General features: G+C 46.9%; 2 protein-coding genes across 8 annotated transcripts in view; one reads left to right on the top strand and one right to left on the bottom strand.

Annotated features, from left to right (window-relative positions):
* Positions 1-11,599: 11,599 nt before the first annotated feature.
* Positions 11,600-24,136, bottom strand: part of OPTN (optineurin) — a 40,400-nt gene continuing 27,863 nt past the window's right edge. For 5 of the 7 annotated variants that reach the window (XM_065553275.1, XM_065553295.1, XM_065553283.1 and 2 more), the window contains 3 exons: positions 23,932-24,062; positions 12,882-12,964; positions 11,600-12,576 (listed from right to left, as the gene is read on the bottom strand). In XM_065553275.1, the coding sequence (XP_065409347.1) occupies positions 12,452-12,576; positions 12,882-12,964; positions 23,932-24,062 (339 nt within the window). In that variant the 3' untranslated portion in view covers positions 11,600-12,451. The remainder of the gene's footprint in view (positions 12,577-12,881; positions 12,965-23,931; positions 24,063-24,136) is intronic. The other 2 variants (XM_065553304.1, XM_065553306.1) reach the window with 1 other exon arrangement.
* Positions 15,193-17,475, top strand: LOC135972872 (uncharacterized). Its single transcript, XM_065553335.1, has 2 exons — positions 15,193-15,911; positions 16,906-17,475. The coding sequence occupies exons 1-2, from the start codon at positions 15,335-15,337 to the stop codon at positions 17,379-17,381; spliced, it is 1,053 nt and encodes a 350-aa protein (XP_065409407.1). The 5' UTR covers positions 15,193-15,334; the 3' UTR covers positions 17,382-17,475.

Here is a 24,136-nt window from a genome sequence, read left to right as displayed (position 1 = left end):
GCCGATGTCACAGAAAGCAGGGTGATGACATCACACCAGTAGGTCACCCTACAAACTGCCCCACGTCACAAAGCGTTGCAGTGGTGCTACACAAAAGGGCTGCCCTATTGATTGCCACACTCTGACCCTACTGCAATGGGACAACCCGCATGTATGTCAAACCCATTCCCAGTGGCGGGCTGCAGCATCCCAATACGTCTCCAATGCCCCAAAAGGCAGTTGCATGGCCCTCTAGTATACCAACCTCTGTGCCCCAATAGAAAACTGCTGGACACCCCAGTATGATACCCCCTGCCCTTAGGGAGCTGTATGGCAGCTGCCCTAAACCACTGCCCTACATCCATGTGCATCACCATTCCCCAACTCCGTACAATTTTTGGAACCTAGATCAGCTCAGCTGCAAGCCAGCCATCAGCAGTGTGCTCTGCTTCAGACTGTAATTCCAAGGGAGATAATTACATTCTGCCTCTTTAAAGTAGCGCCGAGGGATTATTGTGATAGAAATGAATGATAAAAAATCCCATTTTCTAATTTGCTTGCATTGTGAATTTGCCAGAATTTTTTGTGCAGTCTGTTTCAACATTTCCCATGTATACTCAGGCATGATCCTGCAAATGCACATATGAATAGAGCCACTGAATGTGTGTAGGTTTGGGGCCTTAGTCAATTTCTCCCTTGCACAAAACACCGTTGGCCCCACCCCCTACCCTGCTCCTTCCCCGAGGCCCTACCCTTGTTCCACCCCTTCTCCAAGACTCCACCCCCCACTCACTCCATCCCCCCTCCCTCCGTCGCTCACTGTCCCCCATCCTCACTCACTTTCACTGGGCTGGGGCAGGAGCGTGGGACGGGGTGAGGGTTCTGGCTGGGGGTGTGGGCTCCAGGGTGGGACCAGAAATGACGGGTTATGGGTGCAGGTGGGCTCCGGGCACCAGGCTGGGGGTTGAGGGGGGTGACGGCTCCAACTGGGGGTGCAGGCTCTAGGTGGGGCCAGGGCTGAGGGGTTCGGAGTGCAGGAGTGGGCTCAGGGCTGGGGAAGGGGTTGGGGTGCAGGAGGGGGTGTGGGGTGCTGGCTCCAGGAAGGAGTTTGGGTGCAGGAGGGGGCTCAGGGACAGGATTGGGGTGTGGGAGGTGGTGAGGGCTTCAGGAGGGAGTTTGTGCACTGGAGGGGACTCAGGGCCAGGGCAGGGGGTTGGGGTGTGGGAGGAGGTGCGGGATCCAGGAAGGGGCTCAGGGCTGGGGCGGGAGGTTGGGGTGCGAGCTCTGGGAGGGAGTTACGGTGCAGGAGGGGGTTCTGACCTGGGGTAGGGGGGTGCAGGCTGCAGCTGGGCAGCGCTTACCTGAGGTGGTTCCCAGTTGGCGGCAGAGCAGGGCTAAGGCAGGCTCCCTGCTTGCCCTGGCTCTGTACGGCTCCTGCAAGCGGCTGCCATATCTGGCGTAGATAACCCCAAGGACTCATCCACACACAAAACGCACAAATGAGTGTGGCCACATATTTCACTTTCTCACTTGTGTGTGTGTTTATTTCAACATTTTCCTCAAAAGCAATATATTGTGGCAAAAATGGTAGTTCAGATTATGTCACCAAACTTCCACCTTTCAGTCCGTCAGAAGAACCACCACTGCAGTTCAGATTGAGGCAGATTAAGGTGTCATTAAAGGAGGTTTTGGAACAAATTGATACATTAAACAGTAATAAGTCACCAGGACCAAATGGTATTCACCCAAGAGTTCTAAAGGAACTTCTGGTACAGCTTCTGTACCAAATGACTGGAGCACATGACTTATGAGGAGAGGCTGAGGGAACTGGGATTGTTTAGTCTCCAGAAGAGAAGAATGAGGGGGGATTTGATAGCTGCTTTCAACTACCTGAAGGGGGGTTCCAAAGAGGATGGAGCTCGGCTGTTCTCAGTGGTGGCAGATGACAGAACAAGGGGCAATGGTCTCAAGTTGCAGTGGGGGAGGTCTAGGTTGGATATTAGGAAACACTATTTCACTAGGAGGGTGGTGAAGCACTGGAATGCGTTACCTAGGGAGGTGGTGGAATCGCCTTCCTTGGAGGTTTTTAAGGCCCGGCTTGACAAAGCCCTGGCTTGGATGATTTAATTGGGAATTGGTCCTGCTTTGAGCAGGGGGTTGGACTAGATGACCTCCTGAAGTCCCTTCCAATCCTGATATTCTATGATTCTATGAAATGACTGGAGGATAGCTAATGTGATGCCAATTTTTAAAAAGGGCTCCAGGGGGGATCCCAGCAATTACAGGCCAGTGATCCTGACTTCAGTATCGGACAAACTGGTAGAAACTACAGTAAGGAACAGAATGGGGTGTATGGGAGAGGAAGTACCTTTGAGTGATTCGAACTGCCGCACTCCTTGAGTGGTTCTTTTCCTCTCTGGTCCTCACTGTACACCCAGCTCTCACCTGTGGCGCCAAGTAGCTGTAAGTATGCGACAACGGCCACACCCCGGTAAACTGCCTCGGCAGGTGGGCTAAACCCGGTGAGGGTAACCGGAAGTGTGGAAACTGACGGTGATTTAGGGATTGCTCTGCCAAGCATACGAAGACTGATCTGGTAGCCAAGGCGGAAGAGACCATATCTTGGTCCAACAGCTTGAAAAGCAGTGCAGCAACGCATTGTGGAAGGTGAAAGGCATGATGGGGCATTACAGAAGTCATGGCTAGCCACTGAAGCTAAAGAAGCCTCCAGTTGTAACAGCCTTTGTGCCACTGGGCCAAGCTTCAGCAGCCGAGAGAACGGGATTGTCCCAGTGCAACGACTCGCCCATTTCAATCAACTTCACGCACACATCATTCATACACATCTCTCTTCAAAAGTCCTGTGGCAAAGGGGGAGTGGCAAAACAACAGGTGAAGATGATTCCTGGCAGTCGTAGCCACAAGTCTGCACGCAGGCAGCCTGGGACATTGGTTGCCCATCCCTGATCCAAGGGCAGCAGAGAAGCTCTGCAACACCCCAGGTGACAGAGCAGCCCTCTTTAGGATTGCACTACCCTCCCTTTGTAAGGGCAGGGGCTAGAAAAGGTGCCTCAAACATTGCCTGCCCAAATTAAATCCGGCCAGCTTACCGCGGCTGGTGGATCATCCTCAACGCGGTTGAAAACCAAATATAACTAAAAAAGCACTAAAGATTGCTGCTTGGAACATCAGGACTATGATAGACAAAGACGATACCTCTCGATTTGAAAGAAGAACAGCTTTCAAAAGAGCTAGCCCGTTATGACATTGACATTGCAGCGCTCAGTGCACCTAAATTGGCAGACGAGAGCATTATTGCAGAACTGGCTGGGGGTTACACCTTCTTTTGGAAGGGAAAAACCACACCAAGATAGAATCCATGGAGTGGGAATTGCCATCAAGACCAAACTCTTGCAATGTCTTGAAGACTTTCCAATAGGCATTAACGAAAGACTCATGAAACTCCGGTTACCACTAAATAAGTCATGATTTGCTACCATCGTCAGTGCTTATGTGCCCACCTTAACAAACCCTGATGATGCCAAGGAACGGTTCTACTCTGATCTTGACTCTCTCATAAAGTCAACACCACAAAGTGACAAGCTAATCATCCTAGGACATTTCAATGCAAGAGAAGGTAAAGATAACAGCAACTGGCAAGGTGTCATTGGAAAAAATGGCATTGGGAAAATGAACGCAAATGGTCTCCTACTCCTAAGCAAGTGTGCAGAACATAGCCTGACAATTACAAATACCATCTCCTTCAGAGAGATTTTGGTCAACAATAGAATAACCTGAATTTATGGAGGAAATATGAGTGGAGTAACATAGTCTTTGCCTACCAAATCAAGGGATTTGTCCTGTGTTCTAGTAATGACTTTTGAATGCAGCTGGAAGCGTTACTTAAATTGCTTAGTGCCTGGGTTTCCCCATTTGCAAAACAGACACAAAATAATTCATCATTAAAAAGTTTGTGACGATTAGGCCTGGTCTACACTACAAAGCTAGGTCAACATAAGCTGCTTTGCATTGACCTAGTTGTGCATGTGTCTACACTTACATCGATGGGAGACAAATGTAAGTGCCCCATTATGATAACATAGTAACATCACCTCCTCAAGCAGCATTGAGCAACAGTCAATGTACAGAGGTCGATGCTGCGCAAACACAGACGGCATTACTCATGTTGACCCTAACAGCCCTCCAACGGCTGTTCCGCAATGCTTGACGCTGACCGCTCTGGTCACAATTGAGAGTTTCACTGCCCAGGGGTCACGTAGACCAGATACCACCCTCCCTTTAAAACCTCTGCACATTTTTGAAATGTCTTTTTCTGGTTGTCCAGATTGGTGAGCACACTTCTATCGGCTCTCCGTTGTTATGCGTAACTGCCCAGCTGATCATGCCAGCTACATGCTCCAGCTGCACTTCTGCCTGGTGTAGACAGGAATTATTACATTTCTTGGGCATGCATGGAGCAGAGGCTATGCAGGCACAGCTCCAAACCAGGTGTAGAAACATCAACATCGATGAGCAGTTTGCTCAAGGGATGCAGGTGAAGGAATATAACAAGGACCAGCAGCAGTGCTGCGTGAAAGCCACGGAACTGTGGCAGACATACCAGAAGGCCAGGGACATCAACAGTCAATCTGGTGCCAAGCTGCAGACATATCACTTTTACAATGAACTGCATGCCATACCTGGTGGAGATCCCACCACCGCTCCATACATCACCATGGATACTTATGAGGTGCCCAAGTCACGAACAGCGAGGAGCAGGGGTATGGGAGACAGGGACCTGGGGATCCAGGTGTTCCACAAGTCAGGGCATGTTTTTAACTCCACCGCGATGCAGCCAGTCCTGCCAGTCAACACAGGTGAGCCTGATGCAGAGGAAGGAACCTCATGTAAATGTGTAAATAAATTTTCCATTACAGGGATGGCACCGCAAATTAGCTGTACATATTTTTTGACTTTTCATTATTTTACTTGTAGTGGAGGTAGTGGTACAACAGAGAGAGGTAGAGTTGTTATTTTCTTTTCATTTCCCTCTGTCTAGAGTTAGGTGGAGGGAGGGCACGCAAAGCAGTTTATTTATGTACACAAGGACATCCCTTGAATCCTCCTGAGAGATCTCAATGGAACTTTCATAGAGGTACACTGCAATCCTCTCCCGAAAGTTTCTAGTGATGGCAGCCTTATTTCTCCTCCTCTGGTACGCCATTCTCCCATGACAGGCAGTGATCACAGAATCATAGAAGATTAGGGTTGGAAGAGACCTCAGGAGGTCATCTAGTCCAACCCCCTGCTCAAAGCAGGACCAATCCCAACTAAATCGTCACAGCCAGGGCTTTGTCAAGCCAGGCCTTAGAAACCTCTAAGGATGGAGATTCCACTACCTCCCTAGGTAACCCATTCCAATGCTTCACCACCCTCCTAGTTAAATAGTTTTTCCTAATATCCAATCTAGACCTCCCCCATTGCAACTTGAGACCATTGCTCCTTATTCTGTCATCTGCCACCACTGAGAACAGCCTAGCTCCATCCTCTTTGGAACTCCCCTTCAGATAGTTGAAGACTGCTATCAAATCCCCCCTCACTCTTCTCTTCTGCAGACTAAATAACCCCAGTTCCCTCAGCCTCTCCTCATAAGTCTTGTGCCTCAGCCCCCTAATAATTTTCGTTGCTCTCTGCTGGGCTCTCTCCAATTTTTCCACATCCTTTCTGTAGTGGGGGCCCCAAAACTGGACACAATTCTCCAGGTATGACCTCACCAGTGCTGAATAGAGGGAAATAATCACTTCCCTCAATCTGCTGGCAATGCTCCTACTAATGTAGCCCAATATGCCGTTAACCTTCTTGGCAACAAGGGCACACTGCTGACTCATATCCAGCTTCTTGTCCACTGCAATCTCTAGGTCCTTTTCTGCAGAACTGCCGCTTAGCCTGTTGGTCCCCAGCCTGTAGCAGTGCATGGGATTCTTCCGTCCTAAATGCAGGACTCTGCACTTGTCCTTGTTGAACCTCATCAGATTTCTTTTGGCCCAATCCTCCAATTTTTCTAGGTTACTCTGGACCCTATCCCTATCCTCCAGCATATCTACCTCTCCCCCCAGTTTAGTGTCATCCACGAACTTGCTGAGGGTGCAATCCATCCCATCATCCAGATCATTAATGAAGATGTTGAATAAAATCAGCCCCCGGACTGACCCTTGGGGCACTCCGCTTGATACTGTCTACCAACTAGACATCGAGCCGTTGATCACTACCCATTGAGCGTAACGATCTAGCCAGCTTTCTATCCACCTTATAGTCCATTCATCCAATCCAGACTTTTTTAACCTGCTGGCAAGAATACTGTGGGAGACCATATCAAAAGCTTTGCTAAAGTCAAGATATGTCACATCCACCACTTTCCCCATAACCACAGAGCCAGTTATCTCATCATAGAAGGCAGTCAGGTTGGTCAGGCATGACTTGCCCTTGGTGAATCCATGTTGACTTTTCCTGATCACCTTCCTTTCCTCCAAGTGCTTCAAAATGGATTCCTTGAGGACCTGCTCCATGATTTTTCCAGGGACTGAGGTGAGTTTGTAGTTCCCCGGATTCACCTTCTTCCCTTTTTTAAAAAGGGGCACTATATTTGTCTTTTTCCAATCGTCCTGGACCTCCCCTGATCGTCACGAGTTTTTAAAGATAATGGCCAATGGCTCTGCAATCACATCAGCCATCTCTCTCAGTACCCTTGGATGCATTAGATCCGGCCCCAGGGACTTGTGCATGTCCAGCTTTTATAAATAGTCCTTAACCTGTTCTTTCACCACTGAGGGCTGGTCACCTCCTCCCCATACTGTGCTGCCCAGTGCAGCAGTCTGGGAGCTGACCTTGTCTATGAAGACCGAGGCAAAAAAAGAATTGAGTACTGCAGCTTTTTCCATATCATCTGTCACTAGGTTGCCTCCCCCATTCAGTAAGGGTCCCACACTTTCCCTGACCTTCTTCTTGGTGCTAACGTATCTGTAGAAACCCTTCTTGTTACCCTTCACATCCCTTGCTAGCTGCAACTCCAATTGTGCTTTGGCCTTCCTGATTACACCCCTGCCATGCCTGTGTCTGCAATAACGTGGTAGACACAATTGAGGTAACCAGGCTAGTGGCATATAGGCCCGGGCAGCTTTGGGATGGCAGCAGCAGCTGTGCTCTCTCTGCCTTTATTACTCTCAGGAGTGAGGTATCAGCTAACTCCACCACCTGTGGACAATGGTGCCAGTATTCAGTGTCATTGCCCTATACGTGCAACCGAGCAATTCCCTGTTTCCCTGGTGGGTCATATTCACTATGGCCTGAGCTGAGAATGGCAATGAGGATCAGGAACTCTAAAGCAGAAGCATCAATAAGCTTGTCTTGTTTAACACTTTAGGGGAGCAAGGGAAGGTGTGGGGGAGAGTTCTGAAGCTTCAGTTTTTCTTTCCAGTCATACTATCCTGACACTGGGACCTTTGTGTGTTTTATCTGTAGCTGCAGCCATTGTGGCTGAAGGGGCACTCTCCACACCAGCACATAAGCAGGAAGGAAACAAAAGAGAATGCAGGAGGCCATGTTCTGTGACATCCTTCAAGCCAGTGATGCATCAGACCTTGAACAGAGGGCCTGGAGGGTGAATATTGAAGACTATGGAGAAGGAAAGAGCAGACAGTAGAAAGGCACAGCAAAAGGAGAGGGTGATGCACCAGGACGTAATGGGGCTTCTCCGTCAGCAAACTCAGATACTGCAGACTTTTGTGGACCTCCAGGGTCAACCATCCTCGGCTCAACTCCCATTCAGTCTGTGGAGAACTGCAACGTAGTGCCTCCCTAACTCACCCCCTCAGCATTCCTCATGGCCTCAGGGCAAGCACACCTACCTCTACCACTCCACACCGGGGGAAAGTATGGACAACCACAGTGTCACCTACACTGACCTGAGAGAGCTACTGTTGATGTATGTGTAGCTACAACAGATATCAGTGTTCCTTCTCCTTATTTATTAAGGTTCCCAAATTTTACTATTATGTCCTTCCAATTTTTTTGTTAGATGCTGTTTTTGTTACAGAGTAAAACTCCTGTTTTGCTAGTTATTCATCTTTCTTAGTTTACAACACATGGTATATAATGCCTGCTGGCAGTGAAAGTAATAGTCTTGTACACCCAGAGTCCATCAGATTAGTGCTAAACATGGCAGTTGTCATAAATGCATAGCAACCCCCCCCCCCAACATTAATAGGTACTTGTGTATATATTAGTGACAGTGTGTGCAAAAAGCACCACATAATTCCTAACAAGCACCCAAACTGCTGCCCCAGTTTGAGCACAGTGCACCACATTACTGTGGTTCTCTGTTAAAAGTGCACTTTCAAAGCCTCCCTAAACCACATAGCTCCTCATTGAGCACATCTGCTAGCTCTTGTCCGTGGCTGTTCAAACACCACAGCCAGCCACTCCACCTGCACCCCTGCAGGAAATTTCCCCCCTTTGCTTCACAAACATTATACCGGACACAACAGGCAACTATATTCATTGGTGTCAAGTATCAGAGGGGTAGCCCTGTCTTGCATCTGAAGAAGTGAGGTTCTTACCCACGAAAGCTTATGCTCCCAATACTTCTGTTAGTCTCTAAGGTGCCATAGGACCCTCTGTTGCTATATTCATTGGGATATTTTTCTCACTGAGATTCAGGTGAGTAAACAACACCAACGTCCTTTCAATCTACCACAAGCACATTCAACTGTCATTCTGCACCTGCTGAGTCTGTAGTCGCATCTCTCATTGGTGCTTTTGAGGTGGCTGGTGTATGGCTTCATGAACCAGCCGAGTAAGGGGTAGGCTAGATCTCCCAGGATCATTACTGGCATTTCAGCATTGCCAATGATAATCTGCCAGTTGCAAAAGAAGGTCCCTGCTTGCAGTTTTCTAAAGAGCCCTGTGTTCTTAAACATGTGAGTGTTATACACCGTCCTCAACCAGCCAACACACCAGTGATCCATCATCGCTTGCATAGCCATGGAAAAGTAGCCCTTTCCATTGGTCTGGGGCCAAATGCAGATGTGCGTGCTGTCTATTGCTCCACTGCAGTTTGGGAACCCTACAGCTGCAAAGCCATCCACTATGTCCTGCACATTCCCTAGACTCACAGTCCTGAGTAGCAGGAGATGATTGCACACTTGCATGACAACTGCCCACACAGTAGATTTTTCCACTCCAAAATGACTTCCCACTGACCAGTAGCAATCTGGCATTGCAAATTTCCACAGTGTGATCGCCACTCGCTTTTCCACTGTCAGTGCAGCTCTCAATTTGGTGTCCCTGCATTGAAAGGCTGAGGAAATCTCAGCACATAGATCTGGGAATATGGCTTTGTGCATATGAAAGTTCTGGGGCTACTGCTCATCATTCCAAATCTGCATTACAATGTGATCCCATCAATCAACGCTCATTTCTTGGGCCCAGAAGTGGCACTTCACCATTTGTAGCTGCTCTGAGCATGTCACCTACAACCTTGAATTGGTTCTATGTCCCACAGCAAACTGACTACTAGGAAATCGTCATGTTCCCCATGATTCCTGGTGAGGCTCTGCAAATACTGGACATCCTATGCTTGCAACACTTATGACAATAATGCTGAGCTATGCAGTCTCCATACTCCTATCCGAGACTGTAGACAGTGACAAGTTCCACATGGGTTTGTGGGAAATTGAAAATAAGCATGAAAATTATGGGATAGAGATAATATTATGAGATGGAGAACATTATGAGACCCCTTGCTTCCAGTCACCACTGTACAAGTCATTTCTGCCCCGCCACGCATTGCCAAAACTACCCAAAAGACAGCACGCTGAACGATGGTGAGTTGCACAATGGGATACCAATCCATGGTGCACCACATTGTGCATCGACACATGCACTTCTGGTGAATAAGTGCTGCACAGACAGAAGGAGCCAAGTATGCATATGACAAGCAATATACTAACTATGGCACCTGTATGCCAATGTAACTTGCATCAGAAAAACTTTGTAGTGTAGACTTGGCCTCAGTGTTGGTAACATATCCTGAGGATTCTTTGATGAAAACGTACACCAAATGCAAAGTATCAGCTATAAAAAAAAAATGCTTCGCTTGCACATTGTTCCTCACATTTGTGTAGGAGTACTGCCTTCTCTACTGGATGGCATGTCATCCTACTGCAGTACATGTTCCTGTGTGCTTGATTTTTCATAGGTCCAAGTACTCACAGCTTCCACTGACTGCAATAGAAGTTCAGCACTTGTGAAGTCAGTCTAATGACAGCAGCTAACAAGGACATAAGCTTTAATACTACTGCACAATACTAACGTGAGTAGTAATGGACTGGAATATTTATGATTATTACATAATGGTCAACCTCAAAAATATAAGCGCAGACCAAGAAATAATTAATAAAGTGACATATGAAAAACACTGACCGTCTACATCTGATGTGTACAATTACCCTTCCCCATAACTTTGGAAAAATAGCACAGTGCCCCCATTAACTATCAATGATACCTGCATTTTGTAGCATAGATTTAATTTAGATATCTCTGTGAGAGGTCATTAGTGTCCTGTCTTACTAATGTTTGGAGCTGGAAGTATGATTTTGTGCAACCCACCAATTTCAAGCAACACATATCTGGAACATTCACATAAATAGAGCCCTGCAAATCTGTGAATCTCTGCTTTATATCTCTGGACCATGTTCACGGATTGGATATGGATACAAATTTTGTATCTGCGCAGAGCTCTACACACAATGTAATGAACAAGCCAGAGCCATTCCAATAGGGGCTAGGGATCTGCCATTCATAGCGGCTGAATGCAAGCAATAAATTAACACCTCCTTTACATAAACAGCAAGAGGATGGGGTGTGGGGACCTCATTGGGGGTGTTCAAAGTTTTTCCATGTACCTGCATCGATTTTGCAACAATCTTTTGGCCTCCCATCTCTGCCAATTTCTCATATCCCATAGTTTTGAATTTTGGGTATCAATTGTTTGCAAACAAATTACATTCCTTTTGCATAGCATGCATGTTTATCATTGGTGCTCATTTACCAAGTATGGTCCAAGTTCGGGGACTGGTAGTTTATAGCAATAGATTTAACAATTCAATCAGGTGTCCAGACAGCGCTCTAATCCTGCAGTTCTTACTTGGGGAGAAATCCCATTTGAAGTCAGTGGGACTTTCATCTGAATAATGAGTACAGGATCAAGCTCAATATAATTTCCATTTTTTTCCTATTACAATCCTCATTCCAGCAGTCCTTCACATTATTTGATGTATGATCCTGCGGCTTTCTTTCTCTTTCTTTCTTTGCTGTCACAGTAGATTTTGCATTCTAGATTTCAATGGTAATTCAACAAGAGCAGCCGATTGAGGGGCTGAGCTGGAATCCCACCACAATCCCAAGGAAGATGGTGATAGTTTTTAGATTTGGTATTATATTAGCAAAGAGAGCATCAAAAGACATAGCCCAACACAGTTTCCTATTGGAAATACATATGGACGAAAAGCCAATCCAGAATATAATGAAGATCTAAAATATGCACAAGTTGCAAAGTTGGTTCTTGTGTTTTGCAACAGATTTATTTTTCTCGTAAACATGAAACTCAATGAACTCTCCTAAATGATTAAGTTACATCCACCATACCTGTTTCCAGCAAAATATTTTGAGATCTACTGTACAAGTTCAGGTGAATTTATTACAATGAGAGGAGTAAAGATAGCTTCTTTAAACTGTGAATTGTTCTATATTAAAGTCATTCGGTTTTATAGCAGCAGCTACATATTTCAGACCCAACCAGTTTAATCTTACACTTTGCCCACATCTGGTTAAAGCAGAGAGTACACAAACTACAGTATCAATAATCTAACATCAGATTAGCCTGGTTACAGGGAATTCAATAAAACTGCTATTCAGCGCAAAAGCAGGATTCATTTCAAGTGTGTAATGAATACAAAACTATTCCATTTTATTAAAAGCTTCTCAAATATGAGTTAGCTTCCTGATTAAGCCTGTAACTACTTCATCTCTCATGTATAAACTGATCAGCTGTATCTATCTTGTTTCTCTTTTGACTGCATTAATTCAGCCAGATACTGTGAATCATTCTCTGCTCTGAGTGATCATAAACTATGAGAAGTGGAGCTTGTTGTTAGAGGATGATTAAAAGATTCCACAGCAGCAGATATATGTGGAGTTCCATAAATTAGCAACTTATTTTACAAAATGAAAATTCTCTCTTCCCTAAAGCAAATGGAAATGCTAAAAAAAAGGTGTTGCCCTGTTGTCAATGAAATCAGTGGAAAAAACCCTGTAAAACTTCCTGGGGAGTAGGATCAGGTCCTATTCTAGAGGGAAAGGATGCATTTGCTTGGCAGGTAAAAATTTCCATTTATGAAGAGTTGGAGATCAGCATTCAGATGATACAGTCCATAACGTGGATCTGAAGCGTGTCCATGTCAGGTAGAATTTCTCCACACTTGGGACAGGAATGTACTGGAATATTCCTCTGCTGCTGCCGCCAGTCCTGAGGATCGGTTCCTGCAGAGAAAGAGAATTAAAACTATGTTAAACTAGATTTTCACTCTTTTGTGAAAATGTGAATTTAGTGCTGGCAAAAGATGCCAAATTGATAGGCCTGTGGACTGTAACTAGGGAGTTGCAATTGCTGGCCCATCTTCAATTACAAAAAGGCCCTGCAGGCTGCTGGGCTAAGACAGAACAGTCCTGAGAGTGCTCAGTATTGTGCCTCTTGACTGGCCTGGCAGCAATGCGAAGCTGGCTTATACTGGGGACAGCAGGGCCAGGCCCAGGATTTGATCCCATAACAATTATCTTCTATTTACCTCTTTGTACAAGATGAGGTGAATGATCTTGATCCACTGATTCTCTGGCTCCGTGACGATTCTGCATTTCCACCAAAGAGTTTCTGCAGAGATTAAAGAAGTTAAGAGGGTGCTCATTTTCAAGCACACACACAAAGCCTGGTAGGAAGAGAAATCTAGTCTAACCTCAAAACAATAGGGAAAGCAGAAGGACTGTTTGATACGAACTGCTGAAGGGAACAATTTTAAAGTAGTATATGGCATCAACACAGAAGCTTCTGCCCTGGGACAAGTGCTGAGAACTCTGTCCTTTGGAACATTCTAAGGACTCAAATCATTTAATGCACAACTATAAGTGTTAAAAGACAAAGTTATACAGGAAAATATTTTGGGCTACATGTCTTGGAGAAGATGGGGATTAATACGAGAATTGAAAGGTGGGTAAGGAAATGGGGAGTCTACAATCGGTTATGCTGAAAGGTGAACTGCCAGGCTGGAGGGAGGTTACTAGTGAAGGATCTGTCTTGGGACAAATCTTATTTTATATTTTAATTTATGACCTGGCACAAAAAGTGGAAGTGTACTAATAAAGTCTGCAGGGGAACAAAGCTGGGAGGTAATGTCAATAGTGAGAGGACCAGATCATCATATAAGGAGGTTTGGATGACTTTGAAAACGGGAGTAATAGAAATAGGGTGAAATGAAACAGTGAATAGTGCAAGGTCATTCACTTAGGGACTAACAAGCATTTCTGCTATAAGTTGGGGACTTAAGTTGTAAACAACAGAGGAGGAAAACAACCAATGCACCAAGGTCTATCACAGGATGACTATGAGCCACCAATGTGATGTGGCCATGAAAAAGGCTCATGCAATTCTAGGATGCCTCAGGTGAGGTATTTCCAGTAGTGATAGGGAAGCATTAGTAAGATTGGACCTGGCACTGGTGATACCTCATCTGAAATACTATGTAAAATTCTGGTCTCTCATGTTGAAGAAAGATGAATTCAAACTGGAACAGGTGCAGAAGAAGGGCTACTAGCATGATCAGAGGAATCTTATGAGAGAAGACTTATGGACCTTGGCTTGTTTAGCCTAACCAAAGGATGAGACGAGATATGATTGCTCTCTAAATACATATGAGGGATAAACACCAGGGAGGGAGAGGAGTTGTTTAAGTTAAGGTCCAGTCTTGGCTCAAGAACAAATGGATATAAATTGGCCAGCAATATGTTTAGGTTTGAAATTAGACAAAGGTTTCTATCTCTCAGAGGAATGAAGTTCTGGAACAGCCTTCCAAGGGGAACAATGGGGGCAAAAAACCTAACTGACTTTAAGACTTAGCTTGATAAGTTTATGGAGGGGATGGTATGATGAGATTGCTTACAATGCCATATGACCAATCCGCGACTGCTATTGGCAAATACCTCCAACAGCCAGAGATGGGACACTACACTCTGGCTAGGTCTACACTACCCGCCTGAATCGGCGGGTAGAAATCGACCTCTCGGGGATCGATTTATCACGTCCCGTCGGGACGCGACAATCGATCCCCGAATCGACGCTCTTACTCCACCAGCGGAGGTGGGCGTAAGCGCCGTCGACAGGAAGCCGCAGAAGTCGATTTTGCCGCCGTCCTCACAGCGGGGTAAGTCGGCTGCGATACGTCGAATTCAGCTACGCTATTCACGTAGCTGAATTTGCATATCTTAAATAGACTCCCCCCTGTAGTGTAGATGTACCCTCTGAGTTACTATAGAGAATTCTTTCCTAGTTGTCTGGATGGTGGAGCTTGCCCATATGCTCAGTGTCTAAAGGATTGCCATATTTGGGGTCAGGAAGGAATTCCCCCAAGGTCAGATTGGCAGAAACTCTGGAGTTTTTTGCCTTCCTCTGCAGCGTTGGTCACAGGTCACTTGCTGGTTTGAACTAGAGTAAATGGTGGATTCTCTGTAACTTGAAGTCTTTAAATCAAGATTTGAGGACTTCTGTAATAGGCCTGTAATCTCTGGCTGAATTACTGAAGTACGGAGTGGGGGTGAGGTTCTGTGTCCTGTGATGTACAGGAGGTCAGACTAGGGCCTGGTCTACACTAGGCGTTTATGTCGAAGTTAGCGCCGTTAAATCGAATTAACCCTGCACCCGTCCACACTGCGATGCTATTTAGTTCGACATAGAGGTCTCTTTAATTCGACTTCTGTACTCCTCCCCGACGAGGGGAGTAGCGCTAAATTCGACATGGCCATGTCGAATTAGGCTAGGTGTGGATGGAAATCGACGCTAATAGCTCCGGGAGCTATCCCACAGTGCACCACTCTGTTGACGCTCTGGACAGCAGTGCGAGCTCGGATGCTCTGACCAGCCACACAGGAAAAGCCCCGGGAAAATTTGAATTTGAATTCCTTTTCCTGTCTGGCCAGTTTGAATCTCATTTCCTGTCTGGACATCGTGGCGAGCACAGCAGCACTGGCAACGATGCAGAGCTCTCCAGCAGTGATGGCCGTGCAGTCTGGGAATAGAAAGAGAGCCCCAGCATGGACTGATCGTGAAGTCTTGGATCTCATCGCTGTGTGGGGCGATGAGTCCGTGCTTTCCGAGCTGCGATCCAAAAGAAGGAATGCAAAGATCTACGAGAAGATCTCTAAAGACATGGCAGAGAGAGGATACAGCCGGGATGCAACGCAGTGCCGCGTGAAAATCAAGGAGCTGAGACAAGGCTACCAGAAGACCAAAGAGGCAAACGGACGCTCCGGATCCCATCCCCAGACATCCCGTTTCTACGAGGCACTGCATTCCATCCTCGGTGCTGCCGCCACCACTACCCCACCAGTGACCGTGGACTCTGAGGATGGGATACTGTCCACGGCCGGTTCCTCAGACATGTTAGGGGACGGGGAAGATGAGGAAGGAGATGAGGAGGGCGAGGCAGTTGGCAGCTCTCACAACGCTGATTTCCCCGACAGCCAGGATCTCTTCATCACCCTTACAGAGATCCCCTACGAAGCGTCCCCAGCCATTACCCCGGACACAGAATCTGGTGAAGGATCAGCCAGTAAGTGTTGTAAACATCTAAACATTTATTTTTAACAAAACAGGAATATTAACAATTAAAAGAATGGGTTGTTCATGATTAGTGTGCCCTAGGCGCTTAACGGTTTAGTAAGGGGCAGTGCAAGTTTTGAAAAGAAATCTAGCAATGTCCGGTTTTCAGTGATTGTCCTGCACAAGCCGCTCTACTGTGTATTCCCTGCTACTGCAGCTACAGTAAAATGCGGTCTATATGTGCGGGGATAGAGCAGTAATCCTCCTGGGACATCTCGATGAAGCTCTCCTGGAGGTAACTTGAAAGCCGTTGCATGAGGTTCTTGGGGAGAGCGGCCTTATTGGGTCCTCCGAAGTACGACACGTTGCCGCGCCACGAGATTATCAGGTACTCGGGGATCATTGCTCTGCACAGCAGGGCGGCATACGGCCCTGGTCTTTGGAGGCTTTCCCGGAGCATTCTCTCTTTGTCGCTCTCGGAGATCCTCATCAGGGTGATGTCGGCCATGGTGACCTGCTTTTAATTAGGTAGGGGAATGTTAGTGTTGGGACTGCTTTCCCGTTCCTTTACAGAACTGTCACCGCTGGTTTGCAGCCACGCGGTGGAGGCGGGAGAGGGGCAGCCGAAAGGGATCATTCCCGGGGACAGCCGCGAGGGGGTGGGACAGGGGCAGAGTTCCCGCTTGCCGGATTGCTGGCAGCAGGGACTGACATTGATTTAAATGTGAAATGAGGCCAGTGGTAATATAAAAGTTTTAAACTGCCACAAGTGTACGGCTTACCATGTCTGCCTGCAACAGAAATTCCGTTGTGCTGCCTCGCTTCTCAAATGTGCTGTTCAAGACCCCAGGCACAGAATGCGAAGGCCGAGAATTCGACCTTGTGCTGAGTGCGCATGTGAAAGGTGCTGTGCATGGTCTTGTTCACAGAGAAAGACTATGTTCTTTGTTCACAACTACATTTATCTTTCAGAGGAATTCACTCCCTTTTTCCCATTTCCACAGCCCCGTCTGCGACTGTCTCACAACCTAGCCTGGAATCACACTCCCAGAGGCTAGCGCGGATTAGGCGTAGGAAGAAGAGGACACGGGAGGACATGTTCTCTGAGCTTATGGCCTCTTCCCAAGCCCAGGCAGCACAGCAGACCCAGTGGCGGGAGAACTTGACCCGAATGCACCAAGCCAACATGGATCGGGAGGAGAGGTGGCGGCAGGAAGACCAGCAGGCGACTCTAACGCTGCTTGGACTACTGAGGGAGCAAACGGACACACTCCGGCGCCTTGTGGATGTTCTGCAGGAACGGAGGCAGGAGGACAGAGCCCCGCTGCAGTCCATCTCTAACCGCCCTCCCCCGCCACCAAGTCCCATACCCACCTCACCCAAAGTGCAAAGAAGGAGAGGCGGCAGAGTCCCTGCTAACTCTCACTCCACCCCTGCAGAGAGCTCTAGTAGCAGAAGGCTCTCATTTCCCAAAATTTGAAAAGTTCTTTCCTTCCCGCCTGACACAAGCCCACGTCCAAGTTTCACCTCCCAATGCCATGTGTAGTTGATAATAAAAAATTCGTTTCTGTTAACTACTGTTTCAATCATGTTCTTTTGGAGGAGGAGGGGAAAGGGGGTTGGAAATTGGACAGGACAGTCTCCTTTGGCAGGGTACATAGTCGGGGGCAGGCACAGCAGCAGGGCACATACACAGTGCAGTGATGCAGTGACTAGTTGCCCCGGTTAGTCTGGGAGGTTGTTTTGATGTAATGTTGGGGGGGGTGGGTTGCTCTGTGACTTTGTGGCGGGGGAGGGCAGTTACAGATCTTAAGCGCCGGTCCTTAGACAGGATCACAGAGCCACACAGCATGGGATCTGTAACCGTCCTCCCCCTGCCACAAAGTCAAATAGACCTCCCATACACACAGTCCCGATCAGGAGGGGTGACAGGCTCCGTTGAAACAAGCATCCCACCGCAGCGGAGCCTGTCAATCCTTGAGTTTAGAAGCTGCATTCGCATCACAACACTAGACCCGCCCCGCACCACAGTCTGCGTCCCAGTTTTAAAAAATTCCCGCTAAAACAGTATTAAAGAAAACGGTGTGCTTTAACAAAGTAGAACTATTTTTATTTCGACACGTGTGTTGGAGGGGGGGTGAAGGGGGTATGTAACTGGATAGGATAGTCAACATTACCTGGGTAAAGAAACGGGGGCAGGTTTAGCTTCTCAGTACACAAACTATAAAATCACAGGTTACCCTGCTCACTCAGGAACTTTGCTTTCAAAGCCTCCCGGATGCACAGCGCTTCCCGCTGGTCTCTTCTAATCGCCCGGCTGTCTGGCTGTGAGTAATCACCAGCCAGGCTATTTTCGTCAACCTCCCACCCCGCCATAAAGGTCTCCCCCTTGCTCTCACAGAGATTGTGGAGCACACAGCAAGCTGCTATAACAATGGGGATATTGGTTTCGCTGAGATCACAGCGAGTCAGTAAGCTTCTCCATCTCCCCTTGAGACGGCCAAAAGCACACTCCACCACCATTCTGCACTTGCTCAGCCGGTAGTTGAAGAGTTCTTTTTCAGTGTCCAGGGCGCCAGTATAGGGCTTCATGAGCCAGGGCATTAGCGGGTAGGCTGGGTCCCCGAGGATGACTATAGGCATCTCCACATCCCCAACAGTTATTTTGTGGTCCGGGAAGTAAATACCTTGTTGCAGCCGTCTAAACAGACCAGAGTTCCTGAAAACACGAGCGTCATGAACCTTGCCCGGCCATCCCACGTAGATGTTGGTAAAACGTCCCCTGTGGTCCACCAGTGCTTGCAGCACCATGGAAAAGTATCCCTTTCGGTTAATGTACTGGGTGGCCTGGTGGTCCGGTGCCAGGATAGGGATGTGAGTTCCATCTATGGCCCCACCGCAGTTTGGGAATCCCATCGCTGCGAAGCCATCTATGATCGCCTCCACGTTTCCCAGGGTCACTACCTTTGGCAGCAGTACATCAACGATTGCCTTCGCTACTTGCATCACAACAACCCCCACGGTAGATTTGCCCACCCCAAACTGGTTCGCGACTGACCGGTAGCTGTCTGGCGTTGCAAGCTTCCACAGGGCTATGGCCACTCGCTTCTGTACACTCAGTGCAGCTCGCAACCGGGTGTCACTGCGCTTCAGGGCAGGGGACAGCAACTCACAAAGTTCCAGGAAAGTTCCCTTCCGCATGCGAAAGTTTCGCAGCCACTGGGATTCATCCCAGACCTGCAGCACTATGCGGTCCCACCACTCAGTGCTTGTCTCCCGTGCCCAGAATCGCCGTTCCACGGCATCAACATGACCCATTGCCACTGTGATGTCCTCGGCGCTGGGTCGCCTGCTTTCTGACAGGTCTGTGCTACTCTCAGACTTCAGGACATCACCGCGGTGCCGTAGCCTCCTTGCCTGACTTTTCTGCATCTGCCTCAGGGAAACCTTTATGATAAGCTGCGAGACGTTGAGAGCGGCCACAACTGCAGCGATGGTCGCAGCGGGCTCCATGCTCGGAGTACAGTGGCGTCCGCGCTGTCAATGACTGGAAAAGCGCGCGAACTGTTTTCCCGCCGGCGCTTTCAGGGAGGGAGGGCGGGAGTGATGGACGGATGACGACAGTTTCCCAAAAGCACCCTCGACTCATTTTGTTACCCAGAAGGCATTGCCGGCTACACCCAGAATTCCAATGGGCAGAGGGGACTGCGGGAACTGTGGGATAGCTGACCACAGTGCACCGCTTCGAATGTCGACGCTATCACCGTTAGTGTGGACGCACAAAGTCGAATTACTGTCCTTAGTGTGGACACACACGTTCGACTTTGCAATATCGATTACAAAAATTCGATGCAAGTAAAATCGAACTACTCTCGTAGTGTAGACAAGGCCTAGATGATGATGGTTCCTTCTGGCCTCAATATCTAAACATTCTTATGTCTATTTGTCTTCAGTGTTCTGAACACAGCAGAGTGCAATTACATGAAATGTTTGCAGAGAGAATTTGGTTTCAAATTTTCAACTCTTCAATTGTATTGCCAACACAGATACTGTCAAATGCATGAATAACTTATCAGCAGGGCGATAAGTTGATTAAAAAAGCGATTAAAAAATTGGTCGCGATTAATCGCACTGTTAAATAATAATAGAATACCATTTATTTAAATATTTTTGGATATTTTCTACTTTTTCAAATATACTGATTTCAATTACAACACAGAATACAAAGTGTACAGTGCTCACTTTATATTTATATTTATTACAAGTATTTGCGCTGTAAAAAACAAAAGAAATAGTATTTTTCAATTCACCTAATACAAGTACTGTAGTGCAATCTCTTTATCATGAAAGTTGAGCTTACAAATGTAGAATTATGTAAAAAACAACAACAACAACTGCATTCAAAAATAAAACAGTGTAAAATTGTAGAGCCTGCAAGTCCACACAGTCCTACTTCTTGTTCAGCCCATCACACAGACAAACAAGTTTGTTTACATTTGCAGGAGATAATGCTGCCTGCTTCTTGTTTACAAGATCACCTGAAAGTGAGAACAGGCGTTCTCATGGCACTGTTGTAGCCAGCATCGCACGATATTTATGTGCCAGATGCACTAAAGATTCATATGTCCCTTCATGCTTCAACCACCATTCCAGGGGACATACATCCATGCTGGTGACAGGTTCTGCTCGATAACCATCCAAAGCAGTGTGGTCCGACGCATGTTCATTTTCATTATCTGAGTCAGATGCCACCAGCAGTAGGTTGATTTTCCTTTTTGGTGGTTCGGGTTCTGTAGTTTCTGCAGCGGAGTGTTGCTCTTTTAAGACTTCTGAAAGCATGCCCCATACCTCATCCTGCTCAGATTTGGAAGGCACTTCAGATTCTTAAACCTTGGGTCGAGTGCTGTAGGTATTTTTAGAAATCTCACATTGCTACCATCTTTGTGTTTTATGAAATCTGCATTGGAAGTGTTCTTAAAATGAACAACATGTGCTGGGTCATCATCCGAGAATGTTATAACATGAAATATATGGCAGAAGGTGGGTAAAACAGAGCAGGGGACATACAATTCTTCCCCAAGGAGTTCAGTCACAAATTTAATTAACACATTTTTTTAACGAGCGACATCAACATGGAAGCATGTGCTCTGGAACGGTGGCCGAAGCATGAAGAGGCATACCAATGTTTAGCATATCTGGTACGTAAATACCTTGCAATTCCAACTACAAAAGTGCCATGCAAATGCCTATTCTCACTTTCTGGCGACACTGTAAATAAGAACAGGGCTGCATTATCCCCTGTAAATGTAAACAAACTTGTTTGTTTTAGCGATTGGCTGAACAAGAAGTAGGACTGAGTGGACTTGTAGGCTCCGAAGTTTTACACTGTTTTGTTTTTGAGTACAGTTATGTAACAAAACAACAACCTGCATTTGTAAGTTGCAATTTGACGACAAAGATTGCACTGCAGTACTTGTATGAGATGAATTAAAAATACTATTCCTTTTATAATTTTTACAGTGCAAATATTTGTAATAAAAATAATATACACTGATTTCAATTACAACACAGAATATATACTCAAAAAAATTAATCATGATTTTAAAAAAATCATGCTAAATCGCAGTTTTAATCGCACTGTTAAGCAAAAGAATACCAATTGCCTGAGCAAAGGGCAGAAGAGAGGTCCTCCAAGCAGCCTAGAGTGGCTGTGTGGGAAGCAGCCAATCAGGGCCCAGCAGGTCAGTATAAGCGCTGCAGGGGAAGAGTGAGTTCAGTTCCTTGCTTTTATCTCACAGACGGACTGTATACGACTTGGATGGAGGGCTGAGTCAGCAAAGGCCCACCAAAAACAGGTAGAGAGAGTGCAGGCACACATACTTGGTCAGGGGGTGCTCGTGAGAGGTGAGTGCAACCCTGTTACACTGATTTATTCAGACCAGCACCTGCACACAACGGGAGCATGGAAGAGCAGGTAAGAGCTCTCGGCCAGCAGCGGCAGACTGCAGGAGCTGCAAAGTCCCAGCAAGCTGCCCAGCAACAGCATGGCAAAACCCTGGAGGGACTTTAACAGCAGCAACTCCAGGATCACCAGTCTCAGGCGTGGCAGGGAGCTTGGCAGCCATGACAGCCAGGCCCAGCCACTGCAGATGCTGCAAAGGAAAGAGTCGGAAGACCCCACCATGGAGCTGCAGGTACTATGGACAAGTGGGGAAGGTGAGATGGGTTTACCCTGATACAACCATGGCTTGTAAGACCAGACCAGTTGCCGTAAGAGCCTTCGAGACCAGTGAAGGCCAGGCTGACCAAGACACCCGGCCACAAATGGCTGAGGCTTAGGCTGTAGTGAAGGCAGAACAGAGGATCATCAGGACTCAGTTTAGGGCTTGGAAGGCTACCCCAGGGACAACTGGTTTTTATTACGGGGAAATGGGTCACATAAGAAGGTACTGCCCCGAGAAAAACTCTAACTAAGGAAGGCAGTACTAGTACAATCATAGACCCAGGCCTCCCCATAACTGGCAAAGCTGGGCTAGACAAAGCAGGAGGATTGAGGCCCACAGGACAGAAATGAGAAAGCAGTCGTGGGGTTTGAACAGCCCTTTTGCTGAAGGCAAGACCCAGTCTCTGTCGTGAGGGAAGAGAACATGGGGAATGTACCTAATGTGTCGCAGGAACTGAGGCAGGACCAGGGCCCTGAAATTATTCTGATGGAGAAGAGCCCAGTGAGAGGACAGCGGGGTTCCCTGAGGAGAGGTGTCAGACAGAGGGAAACCTGTTTCACAGGGCCTCGGAGCTCAGAGAACAACTGAAAGCCAGGACTCTTGGTTGGGCACCAGGCGCCCCTACAACCTGCCAAACCAGATGAATGCTCTCTGGCATGAAATAAACAACAGGTTGAAGGCTTATGAGACCCAGATTCAGGAAACAGAACAGAGGTGGTTTCAATCAGTAAAATGGGAGCAAGAGCTGACCAGCAGTGCTTTCTGCTGCAAAAGGAAATGACAAGGCTCCAGACCCTGCTCAAGGTCCAGCCAGGATCAAACTGCAACTTGGCTAAGAAGAAAGACCCTTTTCCAGATCAGGCTCCTTCCTTAAGTAGCTCTGTGACACACCTATCAATTATGCCCTGCTTCTTCAGGGTACTTCTCTCCCAGGCCTTTCTACCTGGAAAGCTAGTCCTGGTAATCTCTGCCCTGGTGCCTCAGGGTTTCTCTCCTAGGCCTCTCTACCTAGAGAGCTTTTAACAATTCCTTGTCCCAGTTAGACTAACTCCAGGCAGAGAGGCCTGGGAGGGAACCCTGACCAAAAGGGGCAGAGATTATAAAAGCTCTCCAGGTCGACAGGCCTGGGAGGGAAGACCTTGAGCAACCAGGGCAGAAAGTAAATAGCTCTAGAGGTAGAAAGGACTGAGGGAGAAGACCCTGATCCACTGGGGTGAGAGACTACCAAATCTCTTCAGATACTAGATATCTGGGTAGTGAAAGAATGGTAGGTTTGTTTTCTTTTAAGATTCAATAGATATAAACTGTCTTAGTTTTTAGAAGAGACCTGAAAAAATTGAACAAATGGGGTTTCAGATGAAGCCAATTTTCAGAAAGTCCTTAGGTGAAATTCTGGCCCCACTGAAATCAATGGGACCAGGGTTTCACCCACTGAGTTTAACTGTATATCTCAAGTAAGTATAATACTTTCATAATTCACAAGGGGGTGTCATATGGCTTAATTTATTTTGGTGCTTTGAGTTCTTTGGATCAATCTCGCACACACGCTCACTGTTCTGTCATCTGGCTAATTTCTTGCTTAAATCAGCTAGTTCACTATAGAGCCAAGTCTCTGGCTTCTAGAGCTTTTTGTTGTCGTTTGTTTTTTTAACTTTATTGAGGAGCCCAGGTGTGTTGTGGCTTCAAACACTCATTAAAGCCGATGTTGATTTTAACGAGTCCCTAGCCAGCTCCCCAACACAAGAGACAACAAGATGATCCAGACAACTCGGTCAGAAACATGTTTGGAATTAATCAGTTTCTCACCTGCCAAGATTTTCAAGAGTATGTTTCTCTTGTAGCAGGTATGTCAGCTGTACAGCCAACTGTTCTTTTTCCTCATGTATCTTCTCTCTTGCTTCTCTCTCAGCATGGAAGTCAGAACAATAAACCTCCATCTGGTCAGAAAAAATAAAATCATGTTCAGCATTTACTATTTAGATCAGATCTAACTATCAGTGTATAAATTAAT

This window comes from Chrysemys picta, chromosome 1 (assembly GCF_011386835.1).
Source record: "Chrysemys picta bellii isolate R12L10 chromosome 1, ASM1138683v2, whole genome shotgun sequence".
Classification (NCBI taxonomy): Eukaryota; Metazoa; Chordata; order Testudines; family Emydidae; genus Chrysemys; species Chrysemys picta.
This window is presented reverse-complemented; position numbering and strand designations above follow the sequence as displayed.

What these genes read in the sequence shown, in the direction of transcription:
- LOC135972872 (XM_065553335.1), top strand. Translation starts at nt 15,335, where the DNA reads ATGCAGAGCTCTCCAGCAGTGATGGCCGTGCAGTCTGGGAATAGAAAG. An exon ending in ATCTGGTGAAGGATCAGCCA is followed by an intron (nt 15,912 to 16,905) that starts GTAAGTGTTGTA and finishes CCATTTCCACAG; the next exon opens with CCCCGTCTGCGACTGTCTCA.